Source organism: Heloderma suspectum, chromosome 2 (assembly GCF_057233095.1).
Source record: "Heloderma suspectum isolate Gila_16-S chromosome 2, 16-S_ref, whole genome shotgun sequence".
In the NCBI taxonomy this organism is placed as follows: domain Eukaryota; kingdom Metazoa; phylum Chordata; class Lepidosauria; order Squamata; family Helodermatidae; genus Heloderma; species Heloderma suspectum.
The window spans coordinates 178,048,266-178,071,123 of NC_139459.1; the positions used below are offsets into that span (position 1 = coordinate 178,048,266).

At 46.5% G+C, this 22,858-nt stretch overlaps 1 protein-coding gene across 1 annotated transcript; it reads right to left on the reverse strand.

The window, feature by feature from the left end:
• Window positions 1–593: 593 nt before the first annotated feature.
• LOC146353450 (microtubule-associated protein 1 light chain 3 gamma-like) lies at window positions 594–13,820 on the reverse strand. Its single transcript, XM_084832261.1, has 4 exons — window positions 13,649–13,820; window positions 11,760–11,815; window positions 7,087–7,193; window positions 594–1,317 (listed from the first exon to the last, which is right to left on the reverse strand). The coding sequence occupies exons 1-4, from the start codon at window positions 13,698–13,700 to the stop codon at window positions 1,137–1,139; spliced, it is 396 nt and encodes a 131-aa protein (XP_084688387.1). The 5' UTR covers window positions 13,701–13,820; the 3' UTR covers window positions 594–1,136.
• Window positions 13,821–22,858: the final 9,038 nt, after the last annotated feature.

A 22,858-nucleotide genomic window follows, 5' to 3' on the forward strand; every position in this document is an offset into this window, starting at 1 on the left:
GTCCACTGCACTTGTCCTGTGCAATTGTGGACCAGTTTTTCACTTTTTTCGGGGTGTGTGTGCTAATTTGCATTAGCACATCTGCACAAGTGTGCATTAGTGCTAATGTGAATTAGTGCAAGAAATAACACAATTCTGGTTTTAAAAAATCCAATTCTGTCAATGAGTGGGTAAAGGAACAAAAGATGGCTAACAACCTGCATAATGCAGATGGAACAGATTTAACAAAATCCATGCATTCCTAGTTATGGAAAGGGGAACCCATGCTTGCTGGTGTAATAGGGTGACCTGCCATACAGTTATGGGACCTAGCCACATGAAGCACCCACAAAAGCCCTCTCTACCCTATGGGAAGGCGTGTGTGTGTGGCTGTGTCTGCGTTCAGAAGGTTTATTCTAGCCCCTCTTATCTGGTGCCTCTTCAGACTCCGGCAAAGTCTCAAGGGCCTTTGTATTTCCTTATGATGGAGATCAAACGACCTTCACCCCATCTTTTGAGAAGGTAATAGACTGAATGGCTCAGTCTATTTTATAATCACTCATTCCACCTGGGGGAAGGAAAAAAAGAAGAACACAGCCTTACTCAGATCAGATGAGTGCAATCGTGCCCACATATTTCTTTATTGTAATCTCAAGGGAAAAGGCTTAAAAAAATAATAATAAAAGAGTTGCAGTAACCAAACAGCCGTGCAGTTAAAATTTCCACTAGTGGAACTCTTCAAAACCCCATTAGGCCAATCAGCTTTGTTAAAAAAAAAAAAAAAAATCCAGACAAGGTTTTCTGTGCAAAATATGAAGTGAGGCTCTTTGTATATAACGTGATATCGGAACAAAACTACTTAAAAAGAATAAGCTGGCAGTGGATTAAGTAATGACCCTGTGGAGTTTGTAAGGAAAGCCATGACCCCTGAAACGCTGCATCATCCCCGAGTCTTTTCAGGCAGATACAAATGCAGGCTAGTTAAGTTGCTCCAGGGACAAAGCTGCAGAAGCAGATCTCAGCCTACTGTGGAAGATGCTCGCCCATACCACTCTCACACAAAAGCAGTCTTAAAAAATTCTTGGTGTAATGATGACTAGGCCTTGCAAGGATGGGGGAACTGCAGGACCATTCAGGCTTTTTCCAGGACAGCTTTGCTAGCCTTTGCAAACCCCAGCCTTGCCGAACATCTCTTGAGAAGCATAGGTCATGTAGAGGAAGCCATCTTCATCCTTGTTGTCATGGTAGACCTCCAAAACAGTCAGGCTAGGGCAGGGCATGCTCTTGTTGTTCACCAGCAGGTAGAAGGCTTGGGTGGCCCTGAGGCATAGACGGGCTCTGGAGGAGGGAATGAAGAAGTGTCAAGGTGAGATCAGCTGGAGAGAAGCAGGTTGGTGGCAGCTAACTACACCGGTGGTGGGGGGGTAGGCAAAAGGGAAGAATGTAAGAAGAGCCCTGCTGGATCAGACCCAGGGTCCATCTAGTCCAGCATTCTGTTCACACAGTGGCCAGCCAGCTGTTGATCGGGAACCCACAAGCAGGACATGAATGCATCAGCACCCTCCCACCCATGTTCCCCAGTACCTGGTGTACATAGGCATTCTGCCTCTGATACTGGAGGTAGGGTTTAGCCATCAGAAGCAGTAGCCATTGATAGCTTTATCAGTAGCCATTCTCAGCTTTAGCCTTCCTGACGCCATCCCTGCAATTCTGTGCTACCTGCCTGTACTCTTCCTTTGTTACTTGGCCTTCTTTCCATATAGGAAGTGGAAAGAAGGCCAAGTAACAAAGGAAGAGTACAGGCAGGTAGCACAGAATTGCAGGGATGGCGTCAGGAAGGCTAAAGCTGAGAATGAGATGAGGTTAGCAAGGGATGCTAAACACAACAAAAAGGCTTTCTTCAGCTACGTGCATAGTAAAAGGCAGAGGAAAGAAATGGTGGTTCAGCTATTAAATAAGGACGGCAAAACGATAACAGATGACAAAGAAAAGGCAGAGGTGCTCAATTCCTACTTTGGCTCAGTCTTCTCCCCAAAGAGGGTCTATGACCCCCCTGGCAAAGGCAAAGTACAGGCTGAAGGGGCGGGATTGCAGCTTGAGGTCGATGGGCATATGGTCAAGGAACACCTCATTACTTTGAATTACTTCTGCATCCTAGAGTAATAAAGGAATTGGCAGAAGAACTCTCAGAACCACTGTCTATTCTCTTTGAGAAATCATGGAAGACGGGGGAACTGCCAGATGACTGGAGGAGGGCTAATATGGTCCCTAGGGATGTACGAAAGTCACTTACCTTTTCGTGGAATTGATTCGCGGTGGGGGGGAGGCACTCCATCCCTCCCCCCAGAAACCTCGATGGGGGGGAGGCGATCTGGTCCTCCCTCCCAGAATCCTGCCTGGCTGACTCCGCTCTGCAGTGGCTCCGCAGAGCTGCTGGCCAGGCCTGTCCGCAGCCGGGGTTCTGGCTGCGGACAGGCTGCTGCAGACGCAACTGGCGGCCGCTACAGCCATTTGTGAACATTGTGAACAAATGTGAACATTTGCATCCAGCCAGGCTGCCGTGATAGACTACGTAAGTATTTACGTAGCCTATCACGGCTCGGCAAAAAACCCCCACAGCGTACGCAAATAGCAGCAGCTACGGCGACCACCATTTGCGTTCCCTATTTTTTGCCGTTTTAGCCTACGTAAATATTTACGGCGAAAAAAAGGGAACGCAAATAGCGTAGTGGGTGCTATTTGCGTTCCTTTTTTCCCTGCCGTAATAGCCTATGTAAATATTTACGTAGGCTAAAATGACGAATAGGGAATGCAAATGGCGGCCGCTGTAGCCGCCGCCATTTGCATACGCCTTTTTTTTTTTTGTTTGGCTTGCCGTGATAGACTACGTAAATACTTATGTAGCCTATCACGGAAAAGACCAGGATGCAAATGGCGGCCGTGGCAGCCGGTTGAAAGACCAGCTGCTGCCGGAGCTGCTGCCGGAGGCGCCGCCGTCTGGAACATCTGCCCCAGGTAAGCTTCGTCCCCGGGGGGAATCTGTGGGGGGGTGGGGGGTGGCAGGCCGTTCCACCACGGATTTCGGGGGGCCGAATGCCAGTGCATTCGGCCTCACTGAAATCCGTGGTGGAATTCTCCGCCATCCCTAGTGGTCCCTATCTTCAAAAAGGGCAAAAAGGAGGAACCTGGGAACTACAGACCAGTCAGTCTGACATCAATCCCTGGGAAAATTCTGGAGCAGATGATAAAGCAATCCATTTGTAAGCACCTTGAAAACAATGCAGTGATTACTCGAAGCCAACATGGATTTCTCAAGAACAAGTCCTACCAGATGAATCTGATCTCATTTTTTGATCCAGTCACCTCTCTTGTGGACTGTGGGAATGCTGTAGACATCATATACCTCGACTTTGGCAAAGCTTTAGACAAAGTGCCCCATGATATCCTGATGAGCAAACTAGCTCAAAGTGGGCTAGATGAAACAACAATCCGGTGGATCCACAGTTGGCTACAGAATCGGACTCAAAGAGTGCTTCTCAATGGGACCTTCTCAAACTGGGGAGAGGTAACGCGTGGGGTACCTCTGGGCTCAGTCCTGGGCCCAGTGCTCTTCAACATTTTTATTCATGACTTGGAGGAGGAGGTGCAGGGAATGCTGATCAGATTTGCAGATGACACAAAATTGGGCGGGATAGCTAATACTTTGGAAGACAGAAACAAAATTCAAAGTGATCTGGATAGACTGGAGCGCTGGGCAGAAAACAACAGAATGGCATTTAATAGGGATGAATGCCAAGATCTGCACCTAGGAAAAAGAAATCAAATGCACAGTTACAAGATGGGGGATACGTGGCTCAACAACACTACAAGCGAGAAGGATCTTGGAATTGTTGTTGGCTCATATTCAGCTTGTGATCAACAATGTGATGTGGCTGCAAAAAAGGCAAATGCTATTTTGGGCTGCATTAATAGAAGCATAGCTTCCAAATCCCAGGAAGTACTAGTTCCCCTCTACTCAGCACTGGTTAGGCCTCATCTGGAGTACTGTGTCCAGTTCTGGGCACCACACTTTAAAGAGGATGCAGACAAACTGGAGAGGGTTCAGAGGAGGGCAACAAAGAAGATCAGGGGACTGGAAACAAAGCTCTATGAAGAGAGACTGAAAGAACTGGGCATGTTTAACCTTGAGAAGAGAAGACTGAGGGGAGATAGGATAGCACTCTTCAAGTAATTGAAAGGTTGTCACAGAGAGGAAGGCCAGGATCTCTTCTCGATCATCCCAGAGTGCAGGACACAGAATAATGGGCTCAAGTTACAGGAAGCCAGATTCCGGCTGAACATGAGGAGAAACATCCTGACTGTTAGAGCAATACGACAATGGAACCAATTACCTGGGGAGGTGGTGGGCTCTCCCACACTGGAGGCCTTCAAGATGAGGCTGGACAGCCATTTGTCAGGGATGCTCTGACTTGGATCCCTGCATTGAGCAGGGGGTTGGACTCGATGGCCTTGTAGGCCTCTTCCAACCCTACTATTCTATGATTCTATAGCCTTCTCCTCCTTGAATTTGTCTCATCCCCTTTTTAAAGCCATCAAGACTGGTAGACTGGGATCTGCTGGTAGATCTCTGGGTGATTTGCAGTAGATTGGCAACTGTCGCCAATCACAACACATTTTCCACTTAAATTGGGATGTTGAAATCAAGGATGCTTGGGGTAACCAGGAGCGGACTTTTGTTTTGAAAGGGCTGTGAATTGTGATTTTTTTAAAAAACAAACCCTCCTAGGTTCAGGATGTGCTCAGAGGCACCCCATTTCTTAAACCTAAGTGTATGTCTTTTGAACCCGGCTCTGGTTGGTAGATCTTGGGATTCTAGTGGAAAATAAAATACAGCAAACAAGCCTGAAGTCTGCTCACCCCCATGCTAGGTTATGGCCACAAAGGGCTTGCTTGCTAGAATGTAAGGATTAGTTCATGTAGGCATTTTCTGTCCATTGCTATTAGTAGGCTAAGGATGCAATCCTATGGATTACGCCCTGGGTACTTGTAAGCCCCCAGACTCAGAGGCTTACAAGTATCCTATGCCTCTTGTGCTGCATTTTAGCTAGACAGGCGATTTTGCTTGTCTAACAGAGGCTTTGGGGAGGGCGAGGAAAGGAGGCTGGGGCAGCAATAGGAAAAGGCAGAAGCCAGCCTCCCAGGCCTCTTCCCCTCCCTACCCCTGGGAACACCTTCTTTCCCATGTATTGAGCATGGAGAGGCAGCTGGTGCAGTTTTCTTTGCATTGGCTATGAGGGGGAGAGGGTGGGGAGCACGGTTTCCCGGCTCAGAGCCCTGTCTTCGAGTGTGGAGCCAGGAAACCAAAAAATTCTATGTCCCCCAGATGCTATCTAGGGGACATAGGTTTGTTCCCTCCGTGTATTGACATTTATGGCACAGCAGCTGTGCTGTGCTACTCCACACACTAGCCTTGTGGCAAATGCAGGAGATTGGATATCGGAGCATCAACGAGCGACTTGCATAGGTGAGCAGGCTGTTGCAAGACCCCATAGATGGGTTTTGTTTCCCCTCAAATGTAGCACTCCTCAATGGAGTCAGATCACACAGTCTGTTGCATGTATCTAACTTAATGATTTGCATGTGGGAACCAGACCTATGTTACCACCACACACATCATGAAATTGCCTCCTTTTGGTAATGGGGGTTGGTGAGAGAGAGAGAAGGGGATGGGAGTTACTGGATTTCATGTTTAATATCATCCTGCTTTTTAGTTAAAGGTATCTGGTTTCTAAAATCACATAATGTTGTCTCTATAGCAGACTTTTTTTTTCTGAATGAGAACATCAGGTCTGTTTAAAAGGATGTAGGTTTCTAACCCTCCTGAATAAGGAACTACTGTAGAGCACAGGGCCAGTTCCTGCTGAAGCTAATTATCTGTTCAGGGAGAAAGGCTGTATGGGACTTCACTCAAAGTCAATCCAGGTCTGTACCATGGCCACCCAATCTTGATGCTAAAGGCCAAGTCTCCTTCCACAGAAACAGGATTCCACAAAAAACAAAACAAAAACCCTTCGAACACCCACAGGCAAAAAATGTGAACACAATGGCATCTATTGCCAGCTGAACTGAAAGAAAATTTTCATCAGATCAGGTTATCAGAGCCAAGTACAACTCGCTCTCTTTCCCCCACCCATATTCCTGCATCATATGAAAATGACTTCCTACCTCAGAGTAGGGATGTATGAATCTGTCAGGTTTAGTTTCTCTAACTTTTTCATTTTTCCACCCTTCAGTTCAGTTCCTACTAAACTTTGAGATTTTAAAAAAAAAGTTTGCATGAAAATTCATTGACAGCCAATGTTGTGTGGTGGTTAGACTGCTGGATTAGGACTCAGGAGGCCTGGGTTCTAGTCTTCACTCAGCCATGAAGCTCACTGGGTGACTTAGCGCCAGCCGCTGACTCTCAGCCTAACCTACCTCACAGGGTTGTTGTGAGGATAAAATGGAGAGGAAGACAACCGTGTAAGCCGCCTTGGGTTCCTTGCAAGAGGAAAAAAGGTGGGATATAATTGCAATAATAAATAAATGAATAAAATACATATATTTATTATTTATTTAATCAATTTATATACCACTTACCATATCAAAAGATATCTCTCAGAGGTTTGCAGAAACAGAGAATAAATACATCATAATAAAACCCCATCAGTTAAAAAGTGTAAAATGTTTAACCAAAGCTAAAACCACAATAATTAATAAGCACACTAACTGGGCAGCCCAATCATTCAGGTATAAGCTCAACAAATGGATACATGCAAGAGGCATTATTGTGTTAATTTCTCCTAATACATGCATTTCTGCACACAATTTTGCCTATTATATACATCTTTTCCTCTCCGTTTTCCTAATATAAATGCATTTTAATGTTATATGTGCACTTCTTCCTAATATGCACATTTTTATGTGCACTTTTTTGAGTGGGCAATTCCATTGCAAAATTCAGAGAAATGCAGATTTCTAAGGATTACAGAGTTTGGGTTTGAAAGTGTGAAATTAGGTACATTTGCATTAAAATCCCAGCCAAGCAGATTTCTCCCCCATCCCTACCTCAGAGTGAAGACAAACTGAGACATGGATAGGTCTGGTGAAACCAAGAACTTGATCCGGTCCAACTGGGGGAGAGCCCTCTCCTTCTGGTAACGCTCCACCACCACCTGGAAAGCGAGAAAGCATAGAACAGTTAGAAGGCATGGGATGGAAGTTCGACTACAGCATCCTTCCCCCATCTGGGGCCTCCAGTCCTGCAACCAGATTTGAACACAATCTCATCACCATGTGGTTGGCGACAGCCTGACAGCGGCCCAGTTCAGATGCAATTCTAAACCACAGTTTAGTGCTATGAGAATGAGGTGCTGGAGCATTGGGCTCAAGAGCTCCCCCATCTCTTCTTCTCTTTTAGTGTGTGCTCCAAGGGAGGAGATCAGAAGCATCCTCTTTGAAGTTTAAATTAACCATGGTTTGTCACTGCATCCAACAAGGACAAACTGTGGTTTATTTACTCAAGCCATCATTTCTGTTCCTGGCTTGTTCCAATAAAGCAGCCTTCCCCAACCTGGGTCCCTTGAGATGTTTTGGCCCACAGCTCCTATTAGCCCCAGCCAGTATAGCCAATGATCAGGTATAATGGGAGCTGTGGTCTAAAACATCTACAGCAAAACCAGTTTGGAGGAAGGAAGTACTACTGGATAAGCAGACCTGTCCCTGTAACCTGCCAGGAGGGATAGGAACTTGTCTGGGAAGCAAACAGATGTTGCTCCAAGTTCTTCAGGGGAACAGTGAGAGGCTGAGCCAGTGTGGTATAGTGGTTAGAGTGTTGGACTGGCATTTGGGAGATCGGGGTTCTAGTCCCCACTTGGCCATGAAGTTCACTGGGTGACTTTGGGCCAGTCACTGACTCTCAGCTTAACCAACTCACAGCAGAGGAGGAGGATCATGTACATTGCCTTGGGATCCTTGGAGGAAAGGTGGGATATAAATGTTACAAACAAATAAAACAAACAAACAAACAAACAGTAGAGTCAGATTGTCCATTTAATTAATGGATACATGCAAAAAGCATGAAAGCCTCAAGCTGGGGAAGAGTCTCACTACTCCCAGAGTGATTTGTATAGGGGTTAGAGGTGGCTCAATAGTTATGGCTCTTGAGAATTTAGCAAAGCCGGGGTTCAGCAGCTTCACATGAACAGGGAAGACCACAGGGGTCCAGGAACTCCACTTCTACCTAGTAGAGGAAGGTAGGTATAGGAGACCTTAACCTCAGGAGCAGTTTGGGGAGTAAAGCCACAGCTCAGTGGCAGTGCATATGTTTTGAATGTGGGACCAAGAATATGCAAGTCAGGGGACAGGGTTGGAAAGATCTTTGCCCAGGACAGGGGCGTGCCCCAACAGATGATAAGGAAACAGAAGGAGGTGAGCATCCAAAGTAAATCACAAAGAAGAGAAACAGGTTCTCAGGATGCAAATAAATAAATAAATAAATAAATAAATAAAATGTAGGAAGCCCAATGTTTCGGCGTTTTGGCCTTTTTCTTACTTTTAGGCCTTCTTCAGGGGACAGAGAAAAAAATCTGCAGATTTTTTTCTCAAAGGATTGTCTCTTGTGTCAGTCTACTTTGCATGCTGAGAACCTGTTTCTCTTCTTTGGCAACATCTGGAGGGGAATCACAGACTCCAACTCCCACCAGTTCTGGCCAGAATGGCTGATGGGAGTTGTAATCCAGCAACATCTGGAGGGCCACAGGTTAGCCACCCTTGGCCCAGGACTTGGAAGAACTATTGGTGGCTGGAATTAACACAAGAGGCACCAGTGCCCCAATACATACCATTTCTTTAGTTCTTTGCAATCATCCAATATGGTGGGCCAGTAGCATTACAATCCCCATATTACATCTGTGTAGGGAGGGTGGTTGAAGTTGGTGGCTTTCCAAGGCCCATGCATTAGGGTGGCCAGATGCAAAGGAAGACAGGGCTGCCACACCTTTAGCAGTGGTGTAGAAGGGGGAATTTCAGCAGGCGCAGATCCCATGGCAAGTTGCATCAGCTGAAATTCCCTTTTCTACTACAGAATTGTTAGAAGTACAAGAACCCACATCTTCCTTTGCATCTGGGCACCCAGCATGCAGCTTGGTCCTATGCACACTCACTCAGAAGCATGTCTCAGTTATGTTCAGGGAGCTACTCCTAAATGTGCATAGGTTGCAGCCTTGGCGAGTTTGTAGCAGAAATGAAATGGGAACTAGGTACTTGTCATTCACACCTCAACCTTAGCCACTATACCAGGGGTGGGGAAACTTGTGGCCCTCTGGATGTTTTGGCCTTTACAGCTCCCATCAGCCCTAGCCAGCATAGTCAATGGTGTGGAATGATGGGAACTGTAGGCCAAAACATCTGGAGGTTCATAAGTTGCCTACCCCTGCGCTACACCTAAACCCTATGGGAGCTCTTGATCAACTTCCATCAAATAAAAAAGTGTGGAAAAGCTGTCCCCCCCGCCCCAAGACAGAGAGCTCTAGATTACTTGAAGACTCATACAGTATTAGTCCAACATCTCTTGAGGCATTTAATGCAACAGGGCGACCATTTGGCCAGGAGAACTTTCCTTATCTGTGCAAAAACACAATAAGGTCCTAAAATACGGCTCTGGCACAGGTTATCTGAAAGACCATCTCTTCCCTTGTGAATCTCTCATGTCCTGCGATCTTCTGGGGAGGCCCTTCTCTCAGTCCCACCATTGTCACAGGCATGTTTGGTGGGAACCTGGGAGAGGGCCTTCTCAGTGGCTGCCCCATGGTTGTGGAACACCCTTCCCAGGGAGGCTAGGATGGCTCCCAGGCTAAAACATGCTTGTTGCAGCAGGCCTTTGGGACATAGATGGAACCTGGGGGTAAGCTTTTAAAATGCTGTTTTAATATAATTTTAATTGTATTGTTGTTTAATCATATTTTAACTTTTGTATATTTGCATATGTTTTAATTGTATATGTTTTAATGTTTGTAAGCTGCCTTGTGTCCCAGTACTGGGAAAAAGGAGGTGTATAAATAAATATAATAAGTCAGGGTTGTCAAAATGTTATGTTGTTTTATTGTTTTTGTATTTTATGGGGTGTGACAAACGAAACCCCTACTTCTGATATAGGACCACAGCGCCCCCTAGAGCATCTGCAGTTGCCTCTCTGCTTGGCAACGTGAACAGTTTTATCTAGCCTTATCTCACTTCTTTGTCCTCCAAAATGAGAAGAAAACCTTAATCCCTTTTCTTGAATAGACTGAACGGTTCCAACCACCTTGGGCTTTTGAGTTGTAAGTTACCATCATTAAGAAGGTGGGTCCAGCCACTAGATAATTGTCTGATTTGCTGACTAGACCACTGAGATCAGAAATGGAAGCTATCACATTATTGTACAGACCAACCATCACTCTCTGCAAAGGGCTGGCTGTTACTGAGCAAAGACCCCCATAAAAAAAATCCCCTCAGTCTTTCTAGAGCTCTTTATATATCATCTAACTGGAAGCCAGATGCACGCATGCACTCTCTCGCTGAACATCCTCTCTTCAAAAAACCCCTCAGCATATGTTCTAGGACCCAAAACTGTACTCAAATAGGTGATGTGACTAGTTAAGCTAGACTGATGTTTTGATTTTATTTGGAATTCTGGGTATGTATGTGATTGTTGCCTCTTCTGGTTTCCCCCCTCCTTTTCCCCCAAACAAACTCCTTTTTATATTTTGACATTTGGCTGTGCTGTTTTAAAAGGGATTTCTCACTGAACTCTTCCCCATATGAAGGACTGCATGGTTACAAAGCTACCACTGTGGTTTAAGATTTTTTTTTTTAAAAGAGGATTTCGGCCAACTCTGTTTCTGGGCTTTGGGAAAGAAAGTTCAAAGCACCTTTTTCTTTTTTCATAGAAGAAAGGTTAGGGATGTATGGACTATGTAAACTTTGCTCTGTCTGTGTTTTGCGGATTGTTAGGCACCTTTTGTTCCGTCGTCCACTCACAGACAGATGCAAATTTTTTTCAACATGCAGAAAATATGCAAATGATTATGTAAGAGGTTTCATAACAATTTACATAATTTACCTTAGCACGTAACATTTGGTGTATTGTCCCCCATTCCATTCAACTTCCCCCTGTGTATATTTACCACTCTCAGCAGAAACTTGTGTATTTTCCTACAAATAAATATGCATAAGTTTCAGGAACGTTAAAAAACATCTGAAAGTCCATGGACTCAGTGAGGTCTGAGGGGGTCTCTCTGCAGCAGATTCCACAGGTCAGACTCTTAGAAATCCAAACTCATTTTAGTCCATCTCGAGTTTCTCCAGCATCCTTAGTCTGGGCTAAAGGGGGGGATCCTTGGCAATAGGGTTCAGAAACTCCCCAAGCAGCTGGACAGACAAGGGTGTATCAGGAGGTTCATCCTGGCTGGTGGAAGCCTATCAGAGATTCTTTGCCTGGAGAACCCACATAAAGAAGGGGTCCACCAGTAGGAAATGTTATTCCCCCTCCAGGTCTCATAACACGGGGTTACCTCTTATTTCATGAACAGTCTAAAGAGCTCAGGCTATAGATATGTAGTAAGTAAAGTAAAATGATCACAACTGAGTTGTGTCTTTGATCAGTCCTACATGTTAGACGGCAATCAACACATTGCTCTTGCAGTCACTAGCTGAGCTCAGGAGGTCCTAGTCAGCCTTTCTACCAGAAAATAGTGTTTTACCGGAATCTTGTTTGGATACTTTTCCTGGATTTCAGTCACTTCACGCATACGAGTTACTAGAAATGGGGTAAAGACACACATCAGCAGTCAGAAAGAACTAAGGAAGTTTCAACCCACAAGAGACCATCATTCTCAACCCCACTTTTCTCCCGATTTGGAAGATACCAGAATATACTTTCCACTTAAATCCTAAGCATGTTTGGAAAGAAAAAAAGTCTTATAATTCCCAGCATGCTTCAGCCAATTCCTAGCTTGGCTGGCTGGGGCATGCTGGGAATTATAGGGCTTCTTTCTGTCTAAACATGCATAGGATTGCACCCTAAGTTGTTACCTGCAGCTCAAGGATCTCCCAGAAACACCTCTTCCCAAGGAACCCTCAGAATCAGCAGATTTTACCACGTTATCAAGGCAGAGGAATGTGAGGCACCATGAAACTAATGTTTCCTGGGCAGATTAGGAACAGGTAAAAAACTAAAATGCCATAGAACAGTTAAAATATAAAATACAACACATAGTTAAAAGAATAAAATACAATATAATGCAAAACAATAAACAGCACAGGAGTTGATAAAACAGCCATAATAACCTAGAACTAGGTCTCTAAAATGCCTAGAAGAAAGGTCTTTGCCTGGCACTGAAAAGACAACATAGATGCAAAACTCTTGGGGTCGGGGGGCTACTCCATCAGTAGTATGCCACCACTGAGAAGGCCCTCTCTCTTGTAACCACCCACCTAGCTTTCTTTGGAGGAAGGAAGGCCTCTGCAGGGAGGGAATTCAAGGACTTGATCCTTGTGGTCACCTGCTACTCCGTGCCTCTGCCATGGATAAGGAATTCTGTTGAGGTCTCTGGCTTCTGGAACATTGAAGGTCCTGTTGCTGGGGTAATGCCATCAGCAGAACGGATAGATCCCTTTAGCAGGTGGCACAAGTCCACTGGGAGAGCAAAGTAGCTGAGGAAGCAGGATGTGTCTGGCAAGATAGGTGCCAGGCAAACTTCTTTCGGGAGTTTATTACGTAAGTGGGGTGCCACCACTGAGAAGGCCCTCTCTGTTGTAGCCACCTGCCTAGCTTGCTTTGGCAGAGGCATCTGGAGAAGGGCCTCTGAAAATGACCTAAGGGTCAGAGCAGGAACATGGGGGAGGAGATCACGACCAGTTTGTTACAGAAAGGGTCATAGCAGAAAGGGAGAAGGCAGGCCCTAACAAGTCAGAAGGCACTGGGATTACCACCATTCTCCTGGCAGGAGTCCTATGCCTTTAACAGTTTAGTCTCAGGCAGAAATTCAACTGGAGCAGCCCTTCCAGCATGGTTGGAGAATGGCCAGGAAATGCTGCCCCCAATTAATTTTTATATGCCATGCAGATGATATGAGAGCCACTGTGGAGTAGCAGTTAGAGTGCTGGATTAGGAGGGGAGAGAAACCGTTTCAAACCCCCAGCTAGCCACAAAGCTCAGTGGGTGACCCTGGGCCAACCTCGCAACCTAACCTGCCTCACAGGGTTGATGTGAGAATAAAAAGCAGGCAGTGGAGACAGAAGCAACTGGAATGCTGCCCTGAGCTCCTGGAAGGTAAAGCAGATTAGAAGTGTCACATTAGAGCTTCAGGCAGCCCTGCCAGAAGAAAAGTGGCAGCTCTAAGGAAGGAGAGAGGAAGTTTGGGAAGCAACTGAAAAGCAGGACACTCTGGAAGGGTGGGGAGGAGAGGTGAAAAAGAAGCCAATGGTGGAAGAATGGGAGGCCAAAAGCCAATAGCTAGAAGTTGGAGGAAGATCTAGTTTAGAAAGAGACAGAAAGATGCAAGCAGAAAGTTAGGCACTCCAATATATGATACAGAATTACACTCCCACCCTTCTCCATATCATCTAGCCCATTCCTTGGTTCTTTTACCTAAACTTTTCCTCTGTTTGAAAGGGCAACTGTCACTCTGGCTTCTCTGCATCTTGGGAAGGGCTGGAAAGCCGTGTTTTCCCCCACCAGACCTTCCAACTCCCTTCTTCCCTCTGACATGTAAATTCAGAGGAAATACCACAACTCACCCCCTTCACCGCCCCTGTTTAATGTAAGGCTGAGCAGCCCACCTGGTCAGGTCTGTGGGTGGAGCCTTCCTGAGACAGAACGACTGACACCTGCTTCTGGAACTGAAGGTAGACAAGTACAATCATGAGAACCAGGTGAATTCCTGCACTAGCACAAAGCTTCTCTGCATAAGTGCTATGTTGCGCACCAGCTGCCCCTTTATCCAGGAGGCAGCCCCTATTTTCTGGTACCTCTTCCTGGTAAAACACCATTTCCGTTTTGCCTTGGTTAGCCTTCCCCAACTCGATGCCTTCCAGAAGGTTTGGACTACAGCTCCCAGCATTCCTGACTATTTGCCATGCTAGCTGGGGCTGATGGGTATTGAAGTCCAAAATTTCTGGAGGGCACCAGGTTGGGGAAAGGCTGCCATAGGAGGAAATGTCAGGGATGCCTATTATTATTATTATTATTATTATTATTATTATTATTATTATAGCATGCTCATATCTGCACTAGAATTCTTCAAGCTGTGGGCTTCCCATAGGTATCTGGTTTGCTGTTGTGTGAACTGAATGTTGGACTAGACAGGCCTTTGTTCTGATTCAGCAGGGCTCTTCTGATGTTCTTAACTTTCAGCTCTCCACTTTTCCTACAGTCTCCAGAAGTTAAATGTGGCTGGTGGGTGGATGGGAAGAAAGGGTTTGAATCTTGAATCTAGTGCCCATGCAAGAAAAGAAATGAATGAACACAAAGCCCAAATACTCACTGCTCCCCATCCGCCTCTCTATAACTGCCTGTCCTCCAGAGAGTACATGCTGCTGCTGCCTACTATGTTTGGATTGCTGCTTGTGTGGGTTTAGTGCTTCTGACCATGGTTACACAGGAGTAAGTTCCACTGAATCAAGTGGGACGTTCTTCTGAGTAAACATGCAGAGGATTCGGCTGTAGGCTGTGGTCGTTTGCACAGACAGTTACATGAGAATATAGCCCAGTTGGATTCAGCGTCCAACTGAACTTCTGAGAAAATAATATGCAGAAGCGCAGGCTACAGACATTTGCTTAAAGATCTGTGCAGCCCCATCATACGCATGCTTACTTAGAAGTAAATGCCCCTGAACTCAGTGGGGCTTACTCCTTAGTCCATTTGTCAAGGATCGCAGCCTTAAGGAAACTGTTTTGTGGTCACCAAAACTGTGACCACAAAAGAGATCTCCAGATCTCTTCATCAGGGAAGTTGTTATAAAAAGCAGGTTGATGGTGGGGTGGGGGTGGAGGGGGAAAAGGCCGAGCGGCTGTTGTAGTCGTCAGGGTGTCTGCATAGACAGAGCCTTAAGATGATATGGAGGAGGAGGATTTGCAGACATTGAAACTGGGCTCTGCCAGCTGACATGATGGACTCAGTTCCCCCAGGACCATAGGGAAGAAGGAGAAAGTCACAGACAATTGTTGATCTTCCATTTCTGAAAATAAAAAATCTAGCTGTTCACTCAAAACTGTCTCCATTCTGGGCGAACCAAACAGGTTCCTCGGTTGGAGGAAACCAGAAGTAGAGAACAGCTAGGCAGTCTTTATATTAACAAAGCTAGAGACACATTTAGATGCTGTGCTAGGTAAAAAAGAGCCAATAGAAGCCAAATTGGATAGTTCTACCTAGTAGTTGGAGGGGATAAAGCATCTACATTTATCTATATGGATTTCAGATTTTTTTTTCCAATGGCCAACACGGCCACCTTTGATTTTTGTTTTATGATCACTTTACTAATGTGCCCTGTAGCTGTTTCAGTGGCTGGTGCAGAACAGGCAATTGGAGAGTCAATGCATCCAATTGGCAGCAGGCAGGGAAGAGTCTTTGGTGATGTGTAACGAGGAGCGACCCTTGGTATGAGAACAGATGTTGCGGTCAAACATCCAAGTCTTCCTCTTTGCATCTATGAAATGTTGGAGGGTACAGGGCTCCATAATGTAGGCTAGTCATTATCCCATGGCTCAGCCAGTAGTGTTGTACCAACACAACAGCAGCCCAAACTGAAATACGTGGGACTTATTGCATGCAACCCAATCCTATGGCCAGTGCAAAGTATCTGTCATCCGGTGTAGCCCAGTAAAGTGGCACAGCCCACATGGGGCCCTCTGTTCCTGATTCAGCCTGCCTGTCCAGTAAGAGGAGCTCTCCATTAAGTAAATGGGTTGGATGCTGGTAATTGCTCTTGTTTCACCACTGCAGTGTTGCCCCAGTGCTGGGACATAGGATTCCACCAAACCCACTGCTGTATTGGTCCTCCTACTGCTGCCCATACTCTGCTCACACTCTTTCCTCAGGGGTGGGCATGTGGTGGCCCTCCAGATGTTTTGGCCTACACCTCCCAGCATGCCTCACCATTGACTATGCTGGCCAAGGCTGATGGGAGTTGTAGGCCAAAGTATCTGGAGGGCCGCAAGCTGCCCACCCTTGTTCTAGCAACTGGCATACCGCTCCTTCCAACCCTGCCATACCAAATGCTGTATGGAGGGATTCTCTCTAAGAATTATTTTTCACTCCTCCTATGACTTGCACCAAGCATAGGATTGAGGTCCTAGGAAGGCTGTTATCCTAGGGCTACTTATTTGAAAGCCCAGTGAAATCAGTGACATGATGATTAGTCTTATCAAGCTCTACCAAACATTGGTACTCAAGTTATGGTGGGGAAGGACGGAAATCCTTAATGAAATCCACAAACCACACCCCATGACACCCCCACATGTAACCAAAGCACTTTCTAAAATGGTAGGGAGGGAGGCCATCAGTGTTGGCTCCAGGTTTTTGAGGGCCCTTCAGCAAGACACCCTCCATAGGCCCCCTCCCTCAGTGAGTCTATCTTACGTATGTTATGTATGTATGTATGTATGTATGTATTTCATTTTTATACCACCCAGTAGCTAAGGGTCTCTGGGTGGTTCACAAAATTGAAACCGCAAAAATACAACAGAAAATACAATATAAAATATCATAGATATAAAACTACATTATAAAAATACCACCAGAGTAAAACGAGCAGCAGTGTAGATATTTAAAATGCAATAGCAGATTTAAGACAGCAGAGCTAAAAAACTGGAAAGCTAAAAATGCCTGGGAAAATAAAAAAAGGTCTTCACCCGGCACCAGAAAGAGTACACCGTAGGCGCCAGGTGAACGTCTCTAGGGAGTTCGTTCCACAACTGGAGTGCCACAGCAGAAAATGTCTTTCTCCTGGTAGCCACCCGCCTCACTTCTTTTGCCAGGGGGTCCCGGAGAAGGGCCCCTGAAGATGATCTTAGGTCCGGGCAGGTACATATGGGAGGAGGCGATCCTTCAGGTAACTTGGCCCCAAGCCATTAGGGCTTTGAATGTTAATACCAGCACTTTGAATCGGGCCTGGAAAAGGACTGGCACCCAGTGCAGCTGGGAAAGTACAGGCATAATATGATCTCGTTGGCCAGTCCCCATTAACAATCTCACAAATTTCTGGACCGTTTTCAGAGGCAGCTCCACATATAAGGTATTGCAGTAATCCAGATGAGAGGTTATCAGAGCATGGATAACTGTAGATAGGCTATCTCTGTCCAGATAAGGGCGTAGTTGGTATATTAGCCTAAGCTGATAAAAAGTGCTCTGTGCCACTGAGTTCGCCTGTGCCTCAAGGGACAGTTCTGGGTCCAAGAGCACCCCAAAACTTGTCATCAGCTGCTGTTGCTCCTCCTCTTTCTCGTCATTGCTACCACTTGCTTGCTTGACAGGCAGAGAGCCAGGGAGCAAGCAGGCAGGGGAATCTCCTGCTCCTTCTCACTGTTGTCTGGGCCAGAGCGAAAGGCAGGTGAATAAGCAGGTTGCAGTAGGGAAGAGGAAGCACTCCAAGGGGCTCTTGTCAGTGGGCCCCTGCTGGGGTGTGGGCCCTCAGCAGGTGCCCGTCCATGCCTACCATTGGCGCCTTCCCCTGCAATCTATGAACTGCCAAACATACAATAAAGCAAGACATCTGTTGTTCTCAGTTCGCTATAATCCTAGGGCATCCTTTGAGAATTTCGGGAAGTTATTAAGTGACAGAGACAAAGAGGGGGAAATACTGCCGAAGAAATGAGAGCAGGTCCCCAGCTGTGGATGCGGGTTCAATATTTTATAGCGTTTCCTATGTCCCCAGATCAATGCAAAGAGAATTGGGTGGCAGGTGGAAGGACGAGGTGAGAGACAGAGAGTGGCTGTAGTTGCCACAGCAACAGCACGAGCTCATTAACCAATTTGATCACACGCACGTGCATGTGCTAGATTGGGGAATAAAAGATTCTGTGTTTGGAGGGGTGTGTGTGTTCCTGTTATCCAGTGCAACAGCTTGTTCCCAAAGAGAATGCTTCTCCTGCAACTCCATGGATGGGAAGCACGCACTGGAGTGGTGGCCAAATTCTGAGAGACCGCTCTTTTGAAAAAAGGGTCTTTTTCACTCATCATGTATTGATATCAGTTCATGGCATGGGTAGCAGCATTCATCTATGTCAGGAGTGGGTAGCTTCTGGGGGTCAGAGGACTGCATTACCCACCCCTAGATGCCACCGGGGGCTGCCTGCCCCCCTCATTATGCCACTGATTTTGCCACTGAAATCTGGCACTGCAGGCAACGACCCCCCCCCCCACAAGTTTGCTTGAAAACAAAGCACACACTTCACATTTTTTTCTGCTGCAACTGCACCACATTTCACTGGCAGTGGGGGCAGCGAAAAAGTCAGGGGGGTTTCATGCAGTCTATGGGCCACATGTTGCCCCCCCCCCCAGTATCTATGTATTTATTACGGAGATGTCTGTGTCTGAACTCTCAGACTGCTGAAATGGAGTGGGGAGGTAGAGTTTACACTGATTATAAGAGAGCCTATACTTGAAGAAAAATGGAAGGGGTGGTGGTCTGGGCCCCCTTCCCCCCTCCAAACAAGGGTCATTTTATTCTGCCCTTCGTCCAAGGAGCTCAGGGCTGCTGACACAGTTTCCCAATTTTAACCTCACAACAACCCTGCAAGGTTGAAAGATGGTGAGTAGCCCAAGTTGAGCTCCAGCACCTGGCATCTTCAGGCCGCCCCAACAGGGCCCACTGCTAATATTGGTCCTGGGCTCCCCACACTGGGCAGCTGGGCCTATGAGCTGCTTGCCATTTTCTTTTTCCACAATGCCCCATAGCAAAACTGCATTCGGATATTTTGGGTAATGAAAATGGCAGAGGGCTCGCCTGCATGGCCAGCTCTTCAAATCCAACATTCGGGTGCCTGGGGTTGGGGAGAGCTTTAGCAGGACTAGGGGGCAACAGGATTTCCAAGTCCCTGAAGGATCAAGCCCTGAGATTTAGGTGGGGAGAGAGTCTGGGAATTTTGGGGTTGTGCTTGTTAGATTGTGATGGGGTGGCCATTAATGTCTCGCCCAAAAAGCAGAAAAAAGGGCATGCAGATCTCCATAAAATGTGCATATGTTAATATTGAAGTATATATACACATTTAGAAATACGATCAGATAAGTAAAAATGCAGTTCATCTCACCCTAGTGGGGAAGATCGGGACCACTAGGGACTGTGTGCACCTACTCAGTCTGCTGTCCAGAGGCTGAATGTTGATGGGCAACTTCGAGGCCTCTCCCCACCTTCCCTTCTGATGGTTCTTTATATATAATCTGGACTTTGATTGGACAGCCTTCCAAATAGAAGTTGCCTTTGGACAGAGGACTATTTTCTGACACTCGTTCAAATAGAGGACTGCCCTCTGTAAAGAAAGACACATGGCCACCTTGAATTGGGGGCACTGGCAGGTCAGGGGCTGATGCCCAGTGCTGCCAGATGGGTCATATGACAGGCCTGGCAGCATCTGGTGAATCAGGGGGACAAATCTGTTGCAGCCAGTTAGGATGTCCAAGTGACCTATTTTACAGAGGATAGTCCTTTATTTGAGGGGCTGTCAGAGGACAGTCGTTTTTTTTGAAGGACTGTCCAGTCCAAGTCTGGTTTAAAGATAAAGAACCATCGGAAGGGAGAGCAGGGAAGGGCCTTGAAGTGGTCCATTGAGAGTGAGCACCTGGGCCTAAGCAGATTGAGCAGCACCACAAGTCACCTAGTCCTCACAGCCTTCCCCACTATAGCGAGATGTCCTGTATTTCAACTGAAATTATAGTAATGATTTCTAGATTTGCATTTATACATGTAAATTAGCATATGTAAATTTTATGCACATTTGTGTCCACATTTGTCGACTTGTTTTGTTTTGCTAGTGATGCAATTCCTGTTTTTTGGGAAATGTGTATGTGGCCACCCTATGTGGCCTGGTGTGGCAAGGTAAAAATCAGTAGGAAAAATTTATCCTAGTTCACATGTGGTACTATATAGAAAACATTCTAGAAGAAGATTGGAGCTGCGGGGCCCTTCCAGCTTGCCTCTTTTGAAAACAGCTTGCTTGGCTATTTATGGCCTTTCACCTGGACATTTTAATTCCTTCCCCATGAGACCCTGAGAAGGAATCTAACGCCTTGAAACTTCAGGTCAAACCATGACATGGAAACCTGCCAAGACTGACCACAGCAGTTTTTGTTGGGCTGGGATGTGTGGGGTGCCTGTTCACCTGAACTGTACAGCTAAAACCTATGGAAATGGCTTGCCCTTTCCTTTTCTGACTATGGGCTGAAAGCAACAACAACAACAAGACCACAAACAAACAAACAAACAAGCCAGGCCATTTTGCTTGCCAGTTGGAAACCATTCTCACACTGTGAGAGGCCAGTTAGATTAAAATATAGTAATTAGCCCAAGGCCACCTAATGAGCTTCATAGTTGAGTGTGGGCTGGAATCCTGATCTCCTTGGTCCAGCTCCAAGTCCAACACTCTATCCATGACAGCATGACATCTCTCTAGCCAGCGTCAGTGGGTGGGTTTCCTGTAGAACTGCCTTGCCCAAACTAGGGCACTCCAGATACGTTGGACTACAACTCCCAGGGTCAGACAAAACTGGAGAACTTCCAAAATAACCCTATGGAGTGAAGAGACAAAGTCTCAGGATGTTGAGAGAGAGAGAGAGAGAGAGAGACTAACAATAGGGTATTGAATAGGGTATTGACTGTATATATACAGTCAGGGCCAGAAATATTGGAACAAGGATAACTGTTTTGGTAGTTGGTCTCTGTACACCACCACATTGAAGTTGAAAGGAAACACACCCAGATGGGAGCAAAGTCAGGGCTTCCAGCTGTAATTCAAGGAGTTTGACAAAAGTGGGGCACTAACCATTCAGGAAGGACAGCCAGTGGCATACACCCCCCCCATCATTGGTGGCTCATAAGTACTGGAACAAATGGCTGACGAGCAGCTGCATGGCCAGGTGTGGCCTGTTTCCTGGGTACCCCATGACCAATCAAGCAGATGAAAGGCCTGGAGGTGGTTCTGAGGGTTACATTTGCATTTGGTAGCTGTTCACTGGAACTCCCAACATGAGGTCCAAAGAGATTCCATGTGAGTGAAGGAGGCCATCATTAGGCTGAGGAAACAAAATAAAACCATCACAGAGAGATAGCAAAAACAGTGGGAGTGGCCAGTACAACAGTTTGGAACATCCTGAAAAAGAAGGAATTAACTGGCAAGCTCAGCAACAGCAAAAGGCCTGGCAGACCACGGAAGACAACTAAAGTGGATGACTGCAGAATTCTGCTCATGGTGAAGAGGAACCCTTTCACAACATCTTGCCAGGTCAAGAATGCTCTTGAGGAGGTAGGCATGTCATTGTCAACAACTACAGTCAAGAGATGGCTTTATGAATGTAAATACAGAGGCCTCACAACAAGGTGCAAACCACTGGTAACTCTCAAGAACAGACAGACCAGATTAGCCTTTGTCAGCAAACACCTAAAAAAGCCTGCCCGGTTCTGGAAGAAGGTTCTTTGGACTGATGAAACGAAGATTAACTTGTACCAGAATGATGGGAAGAGAAAAGCATGGAGAAGGAAAGGAACAGCTCATGATCCAAAGCATACCACATCATCTGTCAAACATGGCGGAGGCAGTGTTATGGCATGGGCATGTGTGGCTGCCAATGGAACAGGGTCACTGGTGTTTATTGATGACCTAACTGCTGAGAAAAGCAACAGGATGCATTCTGAAGTGCATAGGGCTATACTTTCTGCTCAGATTCAGCAGAATGCTGCCAAACTGATAGGACGCTGCTTCATATTGCAGATGGATAATGACCCAAAACATACAGCAAAAGCTACCCAAGAGTTTCTCCAGGCAAAGAAGTGGGATGTTCTTCAATGGCCAAGTCAGTCAGCAGGGGCGGGGGTGGCTGGTCTCCTGGCCGGCTGCGGCTGGGCGCAGCGTACACAAACGGCGGCGGCTACGGCGGCCACCACTTGAGTTCGCTATTTTTAGCCGTTCTAGCCTATGTAAATATTTGTGTAGGCTAGAACGGCGAAAAATAGCGAACACAAATGGCGGCCGCCGTAGCCGCCACCATTTGCGTACGTGTTTTTTTTACGCGTTTTTTTTTTACTTTGCCGTGATAAGCTATGTAAATATTTACGTAGCCTATCACGGTTAAGTACAGGGACGCAAATGCCTTTAAGTACAGGGATGCAAACGCCCTGTACGGTTAAGTACAGGGCCGCCGCCATTTGCGTCCCTGCTGCCCAGCGGCCGGATGTCCGTCTGCCGGCGGAGCTGGCTGGCAGCTCTGCAGAATCCCCGTGGAGCGGAGCTGGCCAGGCAGGATTCCGGGGGGGAAGGGACGGAGCGCCTCCCCCCCCACCGCAAAGCAGATCCGCGAAACGGTAAGTGACTTTTGTACATCCCTAAGCTGAAGCCAGCTGCAGTAAAGTCCCGGCAAAGCATCTCGAGGGAGGAAACTCAGCATTTGGTCATGTCCATGGGTTCCAGACTTCAGGCAGTCATTGACTGCAAAGGATTTTCATCCAGGTATTAAAGGCAACCCTTAAGTTTGAGATGATGTTGGTTTGTTCCATTACTCATGAGCCACCGACGATGGGTGTGTGCGCATGCCACTGGCTGTCCTTCCTGAATGGTTAGTGCCACACTTTTGTCAAACCCTTTGAATTACCT